General features: G+C 45.0%; 1 protein-coding gene and 1 long non-coding RNA gene across 2 annotated transcripts in view; one reads left to right on the forward strand and one right to left on the reverse strand.

Annotated features, from left to right (window-relative positions):
* LOC135388884 (uncharacterized) overlaps positions 1–4524 on the reverse strand; it is a 46299-nt gene extending 41775 nt beyond the window's left edge. Inside the window, exon 1 of the long non-coding RNA XR_010421526.1 lies at positions 4439–4524. This is a non-coding gene — a long non-coding RNA (uncharacterized LOC135388884). The remainder of the gene's footprint in view (positions 1–4438) is intronic.
* LOC135388883 (uncharacterized) overlaps positions 1–14108 on the forward strand; it is an 82201-nt gene that overhangs the window by 57616 nt on the left and 10477 nt on the right. The window contains exon 6 of the mRNA XM_064618745.1: positions 11919–12017. Within this exon, the coding sequence (XP_064474815.1) occupies positions 11919–12017 (99 nt within the window). The remainder of the gene's footprint in view (positions 1–11918; positions 12018–14108) is intronic.

Below are 14108 nucleotides of genomic sequence, written 5' to 3' on the forward strand. Positions count from 1 at the left end.
CAATAGCACGCGCTGCCACCATCGGTCCCTTAATTCGCTCTAGAGTCACTACTTCGCTCCAGTTGAAAGACGCAAAATGTCGTCCTTCACGACTCCCTCAAGGATTCTCGTCTAACGTGCCTTCCATCTCACTGAGTGACTTCTGAAAGCATTGCGCGATAGAACCAACTTGCAATCTCCACTTGACCCTCATCCGACACGTACCTGGACGTACTTCGGACAGCCAGAGAGCTCCACTAAACGATTCATCCGAAGGTCACCTGTCCTGACAACCCCTTCTAGAAGCCCAATTTCACAGACTTCAAACTGCTCTCCAGACGGTTGTCATTTTGCAACGCGAGTTGCGTTTTTGTTGACCCCCACATCGTAAAAGGTTTATCGCCAGGAAGACATTCTTGTCGCCTCCCACGATTCCATTGCAACGACCTCTTGTTCAGACCACGCCTGGAAGAACTTAGAAAGCGTGTTTGGAATGGCATGAGGCAAGGTACTTCTATACGGACGGACATCTTCCAGTGGAGATAGCTGCACGTCCGGCGCCTTCGAGGCGGGCATCCTCGAGATCTTCTTGCAGCGTCCGCGTGGGCTGGACTTCTGCTCTGAATTCTAAGTGCGAAGACGAGGCGGACATTACGAGTATGGGGCGGGGAGGAAGTGAAGCATGATACTGTTAGCGAAAGCTAATAACATCCGAGTCACTTCGTAACATGTTGTGGGTGAACAAAGGCGCGGAGAGACGGAAGTGAAAGTAGGACAGTGGATTATTAGAGGGGGGATCCAAACACGTCTTCTTGACGCTGAAATAGACACTGTAGGTGCCGGTGGAACACCTATTGGGATTACGTGTCGCGGCTGTGATGAAGGGTGCTATCGTCCGCACGGAAGTGAACGGAGATGAAGGTAAGATAATGTCGTATAAATTATTAGCATCTACACGGGGATTTGTAGATGGCACACACAGTGCCTGGCGAATATCGGCGTTGGTATTTGGGACGTCGGTCCAAATTCCTACGTCTTCGTGGGCTGGTTACCTGATGTTCGTGAGGTTTGATGTGAAAAGCAATTCTGATAATCTCAAAACGGCGTGGGTATGGTTGGTATTCAGCAATCGTTACGTTTATCTCTTTCATGCTGATGCAACAACGCTTCACTTTCTTTTTTCTTTTTTCCTGGTGAGGTCCTGTTCTCTTCTTTTAGTACAGTATCTGGGCAGTGTTAGCTGTAGCGTTCGACTATAATATACCCGAAGAGCATTAGTGCGTTGGCAGCTTGGTTAGAAGGCGGACGGGGCAGGCATAGGGAAGCCGGTTATGACTACAGGTTTTCGTTGTCAAAGAGGCAGTGCTATGTGGTGTCGAGAAGGTTAGCTGCTATCCGAAGATGTGTCAAATACTGTTTATACTGTGATGGCGGAAAGACTGCAAAGCGGAGCGCTGCTGAAACAGTCTATTCCGTGTTCTGCAAAAATATATTTGAGGATTAGAAACACATTGCTACAACCGTGCTTACATGTTGCCGGTATGCTCGGTTCCTCACTTCAAAGCAATCCTACTAACTCGTACGTGAGAGACCATGTACAAAAAGACGAGAGTTCATTTACAGATCAGAGTGGCGATTCTTTATCCAACTTTTTTTTTTTTTTTCATTGTGAACGAGGAAGAGCTAAATCGACCACAACACACTCGCACGTGTACGCATACCCACCTTTCTCTTGAACATAATCGGCACCTTACACACGCAACTCCCAGACCACACAACGTCGAACCTGACAGCCCGCTCCACCCTTTCTCCTAAAAAAAACGCACATCCGCCCCAAAATTCAGCACAACCTCCCGTACGATCTTTTCAAAACACCTCCACAAAGAGGGCTTCTTTTAATCCACTTTCAACCGCATCTTCTTTGAAAGGCCCAATCCACACGACCTCTGTACCGGACCTTCGAAATTTTCGCGCACACACGTTACGGGCGAGTTCTTCGCGAAACGATAGCGATACAAAGACGTGTTGTTGTTGTTGTGCGTGTGAGGCGCGTGACTTCGTGGCGGTATTTTTCGACGGAATGCTGCGAGCAGCAGTGGAAAGAGAGGGACCGGTCACGTGCCACTATCCCGCCCACCATCGTGCCGTAGCCCTCCTGCGGAAGGAAGCACAAACTTTGTGCACTCACCGGCCCGTCAAAGTCCGGCCATCCGGCTTCTTCCTTGGTGCAGCGGCCTCGTCCTCTGGATACCTTGCGAGGGACCCCGCCGGTGAGGTCAGTGTAGCTTACTCCTTTCGTTTCGGCTGGACCGGGGAGCGTTCGGGGAGCCGGTAATACGGCCAGGGTAGGGGCGACGTCACGGTTTGGAGGTGTTCGGAGAGATTGAAACATATCTGCGCGTGGACATTACCAGCGCGAGATTATTTGTATAATTCGTGCCTTAATAACCAATGTTGCCAACGAGAACGTTGATAGTCTTCAGTTTTGGACAGGTATAAGAGATAATGTTTGCTGCATAACCTGTTCGGATAGGTCCCTTCGACATGATCATTTTGAAATGAAATTTGTTGGTTTACCAATCACCGCGGTGGAATGGTGCCGAAAACACAGCAGTCTGTAGCAAACGTACACTAGAGCTTATCTTTAACATTGAGCAGAACTTTCTTCTGTGTTCTCTATCTTAAGTTTGTGGGTAATATGACTGAAAATATCCGTGACAATCTGGATTAGGCCGGTTTGACACGAACTTTTTTCGCGGCCTGTTATAAACGGAGCCAAAACGCACCCATTGGAGCCTATGCGGAGCTCGATTTTAAAGCGAATGGACGACAAATGCAGTCGTGTCAAGCCGGCCTTATAATTGTAACAGACACTTACGAATACCCCCGTGTCATAAAACTAAAGATAACTTATTTATTTGTCAGATAAAGCCAGTTGTCAACGAAAGGGCATGCTTCTTGTTGATATATTTGGCTGATTAGATAAGTTACAAAATAGTGAGCCCAGCGTAACGTTCTTCTTAGACACTCATCAATAGAAGAAAAAGAAAAAGCACGTTCAATATCTCATATGGTGACAGCTGTAATCCTGTTCGCGGGCAGACGTGCATAATCTTGTTTGCCCGCAGTCGAAAGGGTGGCTTACGCGAACATCTACCTCACTTCACTGCCATCCTGTACTGCTTTCCAAGTACTCCGACGGCGCGTGGGTTCCGTCTGCCTCCTGGTGTACATGTATGCTTACGGGTTGACGTCAGCCTGCCTGGAAATCGCACGTGGGCTTCCAACTCTGCAGGCTTCGCTTTGTACCGTGTATTTCCACTACACGGGTGCGCAGCTATCCGCAGAATCTGCAGCCATGCAACGTTATGTTTTCGTTGTAGAAAAGTTTTCATACAGGCTCTCAATGCATGACAATGGAATGTAAAACGTGTTAAATAAGGAAAAGAGAAAAGATGCAAAAATAAAAAAATTGGCAGATAAATTTCGACAAAATGGTAATCACGCGGTGCAACTTCGTTGCACAGCACTGATGTGTAGCAGGAAAGACGCCTTTACAAGAGCTTTTTATTATTTTTATTATTGTTATTATTATTATTATTAACACTTAAGCTTTCGAAGTTTAAAGCGTACAAGCTTTCGCGTGGCGGACTGTTTATATTATGCTTAGAAAACTTCAGTGTCATTTTTTTTTTTATTGACACAAAAATATTTATGGCAATTACAATTGATACTGCTAGATAATCTTTCAGTGCAGCCTTGTCATGAAGTACATCATAAGTTACACTTCTCCACGAGTTACTTGAGGGAGCAAGTGAGGCACCGTGTTGCAAACTTACCAACAAAATGGAATGTCGGGTCACATTATGTTTACTCGGGTATCTGTGGCCGCAATAAGAATGAATTCGCGCACTTATTACACTGAGACCTTTGAAACGAACTCGCATATCTGAGCTTAGGGCAATTCCACAGTAATTTTTGTCTATCGAAACTCGGCTTGTGGCCGGAGCACACTCTTCAAATTCATCTCCTGATCTTCCTAGTTTGCTCAACCTCACAACTAGGTGTATAATCTCCTTAAGAGCTAACTTCGACAGCTTTATCAACTACAGTGAACCCTCGTTAATATGACTACTACCGTTCCCGTAGATTTTGGTCATAAAGCGAATTGTCATAGTAACGGGAAACGCACCTTCCGCTGACCGTACAGACCGCTACGCAGAACAAAAGACAACGTAATCGTGATGGCTGATTTTCTGAAAAAAAGGTCCGTCTATTTGGAGCAATACTGTCAGCAATAAAGTTATATAAATGGACAATAGCAGTATCAACGGCGCATCAAAGTCAACAACATCAGGAGTGATTCCTTGGTTTAAGTCGTGTCAACCTCTGCCCGTTGTAGCATCTGGGGCTGCTCTGAGGGTCACGTGACGCGGTCATAATAACGAAAAGATAATACCTGTATTTCCCCTTACTTGTGACAAAAATCTTGCTCGTTGTCGGATAAGCGAATTGTCGTATTAACGCGGTGGATTCACATGGCGGCGTATACACATCATAATCGTGCGAATGTTTATAACTCTTCGCCAAACACTTTGTGCAACCCCGCGTATTGTTTTACTTTATTGCGTCACATCTGGATTCCGCACCTACCATTCCCTGTACATCTCCCGAGCAGTCGACTGTTTATAAACATCACCCACCCACCTAACCCAAACATTTCCTTCTTTGTCGTTGCTATGCAGGATGTTGTGGCGTAACCCTCCCCTCTTCTTTCTTTTCAACGCCTTGCATGACGTCACTGGAGCTACGGAGTCAAACTTATATAATGATAGCACCTCTGTGTATACACATACTCTCTCCTTCCAGACATTGCAGTCATACCACGAGTATTCAGCCTCTTAATTGACTCAACAGCAGGAACGAGGTCGATAATTTGCATAAACCGGAATGTGCCCATCCCACACGGAGTTATATAGAGCCGATAGAAAGAGAGGAAAAGCGCTTATCTGCTTTTAGCACCATTCGTAGCGTATAGCCTTCGCTTATTGATGTCGAAAGCGGCTGCCTGTGAGGAATGTAAAAACCAAAAAGGAGGTAGGATACTTATTAAAAAAATAAAGAAAAATCCACCGACGGGCGTGGTGGCGCAGCGCAACAGATCCTTGAGTTATTCGCGTGGAGGATTTCATCGACATTCCAAAGCGTCGCTCTCTTTCTTTCTAAAATGCCCGGTTTCACCAGTTGGCCATTGACCACAACGTGGGCGTTCATTGGTTCGTGTCGCATGATCAGAATTTGAAACTTTTGATAACCCCCGATAGGTCATGTACGGGGTTTCATTGCTTTATTTCGCGAGGCAGCATACAAACCTGTGTGCCCGTGCGTGTCCTCATAGCGTTCAACAACTTTCTCCGTAGCATTCGTACATCGCAGATGTGCGTGTGTGTGTGTGTGTGTGTTCTTTTTTATTTTTTTTAAGAGTCTGTGCTTTTACTTTCATAAGGTAAAAAAATCTGGAACGTGGTGTCCTTGATATACGCAACAAAATGAAATAATATTGTAAAATTGTGATTACATATTGATGACTTCGTGTTGCATCTATAGGGTTTCCGCGCTGTCAAAATCGTCCCGAAAGACACGAAGCGATAAAATGTTGACTTTACATGAGAAACTCTGCATTTGTCAAGTAGCCAACTATGTTCCCAGTGGATTTTTTTCTGTAGATTTTTATCGTGCGAAAACGGTGTTTCTAACCTGTGCTGACAAAATTCAACACTAGCTTATGCCACTATTATCGCTATCCAAGTGAAACTCAGGTTTGCTCTGCGACGCCCCTGGTATAATGCAGAAACATAAGTGCACTGTTTCAAATGTAAACACCAATGCCCTCCGGTCTCACAACATCAGCTCGAGGACGCCGGCTATTTCCAATACCAAAGAATGATAGCAACATCAACATCATCAACAACAATAATAATTTTGTTTTGATGATGATGATGATTGATGGAATGTTCATCACTAGATTAGATTAGAATTAGAGCAGGAAAATATGGAGTGTTTCATCACTTAGGAGTGATAATTACGTAAAGTAGCTTCGCATGCGAAAATACTCCAAAAGCCGGGAGATGACATAACATAAAGTAGCTTCCTAATCGTTTTCAGAAACTACGGAAGTGCTTAACCGCTGTCATGCCATGTACATCTTAACCGTCTTTCTTCTCCTGGGCCATATACAGATTATGGTTTACATCACTCAGAGTGCATACACCGTAGGACCTGTTTGCAAAAGCATACGCCAGCGACGGTGTTCCAGCTTATGAGCTCTACTGCCTTATGGGAGCCCTAATAAATATCAGCGGTAGATCATAGACAAAGGAGGGCCTCGAGCCGCTGCAGCCGTAAAGAGATTACATGTTCATGTTTGCCACCCCGTGGGCAGTTGAACAGCTCTGCGTGTTGTGGCAGTCAGACTACAACTTTATATCCCTCATTTGTCAACGTCATCGCTTCGGAACAACCCCGGATAGGATTCTTCTCTTTTCTTTTTTTCCCCCGCTTTCCGTTGGAGATGAAGCTTCCGGTAGGATGTTCTAATAGCAAACAGGCCAGTCAGCTATGACTTCCAACACTTTTCTATTGGTCTCTCATTCCACAAAGAATAAGCTGGTTGCGAAAAAGAAAGTGCATCGTCCATTAGTTGGCTATCCAAATAATGTGTGTTCGGGTCTAAAATTATAATGAAATAACCACCTAATTTAGTTGACATGCTGTTTCAGAAACGACGAATTGCTTGTGTAACTAATTCCTGTGTCCATAATCAAACCCATCCCACCAACGCTCTGCCTTAGAAGCACTACCGTATTTTCCGGTGTATATAACGCGCGCGTTATACAGTAAAAAAAATGCTCTGAAGAGGCCCTGCGCGTTATGTAACGGTTCGCGTTATACACGGAAATATTTTCCTGCAGAGTTCCTTTTCAGGTCGGTGACGTACAAATTCTAGCCCCTTCCAGGCTATTCTAGGGAACACCGACTTTGTTGCGTCGGAGTTTAACGGCTTTGACGATGTGTTCCAAATAAAGCATATGCATATATAATACACCGCCTTGGTTTATTGTCCATACTGGTGGCAGTACAGAAGCTTGCAGCAGCATTGTGGTGCGCGCTATCCATCGCACTTTGTTTCAAATTTCGCCAGCTTCTAGGTGTGCGCGTTATACACCGGAAAATAAGGTACTAACGTTTTGGACAATGTAGGACCTCGGTCCTCACTCTGAGGCTTGTCGTTATTCTCAGCTACTCAGTGAGGTAGAGTCGCCTGTAGCGAAGGGACACCCGCAATCATCATCATAAAAGTAAAATTGTTCTTGATTCCTCTGCGCATCCCATTTCTTAACGGTTTTCGCACCTTTTTCCACTTATGGATGGCGATTGAACAAAGTGTTGGCGCAGATACATAAATGAGTTCTTTTGCCGTATATGACATAAGAAAGGACAACTTATGTTTTCGTCAAAAATGAGGCACCTGAAAAAATCACTTTGACCAGCTTGCGTTGCGTAGCGCAGTTCCCCCTGAAGTCGGCCCAGGACGCATACTTACCCCCACTCCTTCCTGCTGTCCTCTCTCCATCTGTCCGCGTCTGTACCTTGCTCATTGCCACAGTTGCACAAGTTGTGGGAGAAAAAAAAACTGTGTGAAATGAGGAGCGACTCTTCAAATTGTCTCTTCGTGTAAAAAATCGTGCAGACCGTTAAGACGTGTTATGCAAAAGCAACCTGTTACAAGTAATCCTTCGTTTATTCAAAAACCCCTGAGGGTAGTTTGCTCTGCACCGCTGTGAGTACGCATTCGTCAGAACGGAAGTTCGTGCCTTGAATAGAACGCCAGCATCTTCAAATGAAAGGCCCCCGGGCATGTGAAGGATAACGAATAACATTTCTATGTGACTCCCGAGCGAAATGAGCAATCCCTTCTCGGGCATTCGAGACAGAGACCACGACACCTCCTGTATCAGGAACGTCCCCTAAAAAAATGGAAAGAGAAAAGGAAAGTCGCGATATGTCTTCATTTGCTGTTTTTTTTTTTTTTTTTTTTTTTGGGGGGGGGGGGGATAACTTTCCCACAGGAAAAAGAATAGAACACCTCCTTTGACAAAAACTTCCCTTGCACTTGGTCAGATGTTCTAATGACAACTGTGCTGGTCATTGCAAAACTTCAGAAGTTTCACTAGAAACACAGAAACTTCACTATAGAAAATGAAAGTCTCAATACGTCTTTATTTGCTGGTGTTTTTTCTTCGGGGGAAAACGTCTACACATAAAAAAAAAGTCAAAAGTTTTGTCACTGGTACTTGGTCAGATGTTCAATGGCAAAAGTGCTGAAAAATTCTAAAAAAAAAACTGCACTGAAACACAGAGACTTCAATGAAACATCACTAAAAACTTCCCTAAAACTGTATTATAAATTCCACAACTTCACTATAGAAAAGGAATAACGCGATGCGTCTTTATTTGCTGCTGGTTTTGTTTGAGAAAAAAGAAAACTGTCGAAAACTTCCTCTGTCACTCGTACTTGGTCAGATGTTCTTATGACAACTGTGCTGAAAATATTCTCGAAAACTGCACTAAAATAATGAAACATCACTAAAAACTTATGTCTAACGCTGCACTATAAACTTTACTAAAACTTCACTAGAAAAGGAATGTTGCGATATGTCTTTATTTGCTGCTGTTTTTGTTTGAGAAAAAAAAACTTCGTTAAAAACTTCCTTGTCACTTGTACTTTGTCAGATGTTCTAATGACAATCTGCTCTTCACTAAAACAGCACTGAAGCTTCACTGTAAGCTGCACTTCTATAAACTTCACTGAAACTTCAGTGGAAAACGAAAGTCGCTATGCGTCTTTGTTTGACGCTGTTTTTCTTCGAGGAAAACAGCTTTTCCACAGGAAAAAAAAAAGTATCTGTCAAAAACTTTCTCTGTCACTCGTACTTGGTCAGATGTTCTAATGACACCTGTGCTCTTCACTTGAAACACTCCTTACCGAGTTCCCCTTGGAAGAAAAAAAAAAAAAAAAAAAAACACTGTCGCAACTTAAAAGTGCGTGCGGCGACATTTCAGCATTCACGTGGAACGAGGCCATTCACGCGTAAAAAAGTTTCCCATTTCGAGACAAAGACATAGTCTCCAAAAAAAAAACAGGACAAGAAGAAAAAAGATAGCCTTCGTGATTTTTTCCCCCTCTCTCGTGCTTTGTATATTTGTCCACACAGGAGCGGTGACTTTACGAAACAAAGCTCATGGCGCAACTTTCTTCCTGTTGGCCCCCCTCGCTGTGTCAGCTGCTCTGTCCCCCTAGCGGAGCTGCGTGACTTCTGGCGGTCGTATAGCAGCGACGTTAATCATTTCCCTCGTTAATGGAACTCTAGCTTTGAAAAACACTATCCATCTTTGACCGCGTAGCCTCTCATCAATTACGGGTCGGACCTCTGGAAGTCGTAGCCAGCCAGAATGGGTTCCGTTTTCAGTCGTTCGTCCGTCCGTCTGCTCGCAATATTGATGGCGTTCATGCGAGGCTTGGCGGAAAGCGTCGAAGCGTAAGCCAAAGTGCGGCACAATTAACGTCCGTTTCTTTCGCTGTAAGGCAGTATCCAGTGCGGGTAATTTGTCCGTAGCTTTGCCCCAATTTCGCACGGGATTTGGTCTCGCCCACTTTTGACAACTCGCCGGTAGCACGGCGGTTGTGCACGACCGGATTACTAATGAAGGTGGTTTCATGTTTCTTCCAGTGATGGGATTGATTGTTTGTAGGAAGAATCCTTCGATGGTTTGTTCACCGAAGCGTGCAGGGTGTTGTCCGGTAATTGAAATCCTGCAGAGGGATTATGTGTGTAGGGCATTGTTCGATAATTATGTCTGAGAGTGACACGATTCGTGGTAGGTCTTTGCGAAAGGTTGTGCAACGAGTCTCATTAAAGAGCCGAGAATTTTCCGCCGCAGTGTGGGCTGTGCGATGGTCAAGCGCACTTGACGGGGGTCTGCGATACCAGCCCACTCGATAAGTGGGAAGTTAAGAGATAAGGGTTGCATTCGCGAAGCGACATGGTACTCCGCATGTTTTGGTTGTCATGTGGTACAAGGATCAGTGCTTACAAGTGAAGTGTCGATGGTCACCTTGTATGGAGAAGTTTGCGAGCCTATAAGTCAGTCGCTCTGTGGTCTGCTCAATGTACGCCGCCTTTGTTTGTGCTTCTCTTTCTGCTGATAATATTAGGGTTCCGACGCTCCCGAGGAGCAGACTCACCATCATTAGGTACCTAACTGCACTCACAGACCAGGAGAGCAAACAAATGTTTGTCGTTTTGTTGGACCTTGAAACATCTGCCTGCAGACAGACGGGAAAGATGTTTTATCCCACGGAACCACAGTCCTTAATAACCGCAAATAAAGGCTAGCGAGCGTTCAGGTCGCGACACTGTTCTTTTCAACCGCCCGTTCTAAAGCCGTCAAGCCACATTAATAACCTTGCCGTCACGCTCGCTTGACTGTGCGAAGAACCTAATGGAAGAATCTCCAAGACCACGCTGGACGCAAATCGCTACGCCGAGCACGCCTGCCCTGCGACGTCCGGCGCCATGAAAGAAGGGTATACGCTCGACAGACCGCAAGCTGGTTCGAGAGGCCGTCGTGTCCACCAAGCACTTCAGAGCGACCGCGTCAGTTGCACGTCGTTCACCTCCAGGGCGGTGTCGATCCCCAACTTCCGCTCTGTTCAAAGTAGATCGTTTTTTTTTCGGTGCAGCTGTTTCCCGTAAACCACGTGACCCGCTCTTTCTGTTGTCCGTCCGGAAACGGATTCTGCGATCGTAGCACCCGTTTCTCTCGGCAGTCGCTCGCCACTGCGTCAAGCGGGCCTACTTCTCTGCCGGAGATAAGCGCTCCTCTTGAAGCGATCGCGTTCCACATCTCTCTGAGCGACGTCTGGAGGTGTTTGCAAGTGGTTCATTGTTGTTGTGGTTGCTGTGCCTGTGAAACTATGCGGATACTCATCCGCTGTGTGGAGGATAGTGTGTGATGTCACCTTGCAAGGCGGTGAGGAAATCCTCTTTGTTTTGGGTTTGTGTGATTATCGTTGGCGCGGAGGTGGTCTCGAATTCGAGATGCGTGATACGTGCGCGAGTTTGCGCAACTCTATTTGTGCAACCATGTGATGGTCGCTGTTGATAATAACGTCGTATTCAGGCTCTGTCTATAGTGATTGAGATATACTTATCTGTCCTTTGTTTGATTTACTTGGCCAATCGACCTGATGCACAAGCGCAGTCCATTGTAGTGGTTGTAAATGAACATATTAGCGATATACAACGAAGTTTACGAACTTCTTTCAGCAGGGTAAAAACAAGGAGAGGGAAAATGAATACAGATTACGTTCTCCACCTTCTAGCTTCCAACCAATATTTCGTCAAAGTTATTTTAACACGATAACATTACTTTGGATTGCCAGTAATGAAACTAACTAGCTTACTGGTATCACTTCTATAGAACGCCGGACGAGCTCCAAGGCGTAAGTTCCGTAAAAAAAAATAATTGCCCGGATGTAGGAAATATCGCACGTCTATGATAACGATGCCAACAGCCGACGTTCACCGTCAACGTCACCCACTTACTATACTAGGAAGTTAATCACTCACAAGACGCAATCAAGAGCACCTCCTTGATGGCGAAGACGGAGTCTCACCTGCGTCACCCCCTTATTCCGCGCGACAAATCTGCTATCTTCAGCTTTCAGTTTCGCAATGACAGTTGCGTTATCACTGCACATATTGAAGTGCGTGCGTATTTTCCCGGAACACTACCTAGAGCGCGTAACAGAGCTTCAACAAGGGATAGTCGTCGGTGAGACACATGTTCCAGAAATGCTGTCTGTGTTTTTTCAGCTGTACCGTCCCTCGCCACCTGTGGAAGCGGGTTGATATCGAAGGCCGAAGATGAGAAGAGTCAGACAGTCGCATGTCGCGTGAAAGAAGTGGATCAAGGTAAGGATTGTTCTTTCTTTCTCAATAAAAGCGTATTATGCTACGTTCGAATAGCCTTAGTGGACGCGTATATAGATCCAATGTTTTTCTGTTGTGGAATATGCTACAGTCGCAACGCTGCTCACACGTCTCGTAAATATGTACTTTAAGACAGTTTTTTTTTTTCTTTTTTTTTTTCTCGAGCGTAGTATATGCGTCGTTTATGTCGTGTCTCGGGACTACGAGGAGGAAGTGGAGCTTTAGGCTATAAGCTGTAGCGGAATTGTTTATCGATGAGCCAAGGTTTGATCAATCGTTTATAGCGAAAATTTCTTCGCGATGATGTCGATAAGACGGTATTACAGTTGGCGTTCTGCCTGATAACAGTATGCTTGTGATTTAGTATTTCTGCCACGTACGGATTCCGCTATGTTATTTAATTACACCGTTGGAATGCGACCTTTGGGCAAGCGGAAAAGCTAGGTTTCTCTACTTTTTTTCAATCTCCAATCCAATAAAAAGCACGTACCGTTTAATGAGTTTCCTCGTTGAGTCCGATTTTCCTATGTGATGTAACTGTCCAGTCCATGTCAGTCAACTGTCCATCCAGTTGTAACTGTCACAACTCATCATCATCCAATGTATGTTTGTATGTGTGTGTGTGTGTGCAACTGTCAAGTAATAGCACAGGACTTTCGGTGTTGATAGTATACTTTCGTTCGTAACAGCAACTCACTCAAAGTAAACCAAGCAGGAATATGTGTCACAAAAAAATCGAACAAATAATTAACGTACGATGCTTTGTGAAGGAAAAGTTAGCCGAATTTTACATTAGAAGTTACGCAAGCTGTGAAGGTGTTGGAAGTCTTTGAAGAACCCTTTAGGAATTAAAAAATTAAATGAGAAATTGTCTAGCACGATTTTCAATCGCCCACAGCTTAGTAGTGTCCTACTTCGATACAACGAAATGGTTCGCGAACCACATCGTATATACATCGAGGTCATATACACCGTACTGCCACAAAGCACGGCTGGAATCAACACTTCTTTTCGAGCCCCCAAACCCGTTCCCTGCCGTTATGCTACCTATTTCGTCACACGAACAATGCAATAACGGCTGCGTATTCTCGACACGCAAATAGGAAAAGCAGCTAGAGTTCCTTTTCTCATAAGGCGCACGCGAGGTGGATTCCTTGCCGTGACAGAGACATTTCCTCCGCCTCTCATAATTCACCGTCGCCATTTCGCCGCAGTTACGTTGTAGCTCGTTAAGGAATCATGAGAAGGAACGACGCTTGATGATCTGTGAACGGCTGCACAGACGGAGGCTTCTGAAGTCCCCCAGCCGCCGAGCACATTTCTTTTCGCGTTTTCTTTCTTCATTCGTTATTTTTCTTTTTTCTTTTTTTGCTTCGTCGGCTTCTCAGCATCCAGTCGTTGCAGGAAAACATCTTCATGTGATTGTTATTTGCACTTGCCGTGCACGACTGAGAACGAAAGAGGAAATTCCGTAGAGCTGGGTTGTGTTAGAGCATTGCATATTTCGTAAGAATAAAAAAAAAAGCGTAGATGGATCTACTGTAGAAGGGGAACCATTGAGCAGAGGGCTTCGGTAAAGGAGATGTTGATGATGATAAGGCTAAAAATGAGCTATGCTGCGGGGGCAGCAGCTTGTTATCCGGGGAAGATGACTTGTTGCTCGGTTATTTGATAAAACAACGGTATCTGAATAAATAGCACAAGAAACTGGCTCCAGAGCAATCCAAACCCTAAGCCAAGGTCGAACCTCTAAACTTCTAAGCTCCTCCCTCTACGAAACTTCAAACCTCTGTGGTATTCTCTCTAGGACACACTAAGATATAATATGAGACTTAGTCACTAACTCACAGTTCTGTCCCACAAGGAGCCAAACACACGGACGAACACTCGACACAGGACACACGACACTGTTTGGTCCACGAGCTCATGTTTTATTGGCTTCTTCCAAGTAAGAACTATGTACTAACCACGGCCTACTAGATTATAACGACCATATCATAGGCACCCCCCTTCCCAGCGCCGCATTTGGATGCTAGCGGTGCAATACTTTGCACTGCATTACTTTCTGCAATA

The sequence above is a fragment of the Ornithodoros turicata genome, chromosome 3 (assembly GCF_037126465.1).
Source record: "Ornithodoros turicata isolate Travis chromosome 3, ASM3712646v1, whole genome shotgun sequence".
NCBI lineage: Eukaryota > Metazoa > Arthropoda > Arachnida > Ixodida > Argasidae > Ornithodoros > Ornithodoros turicata.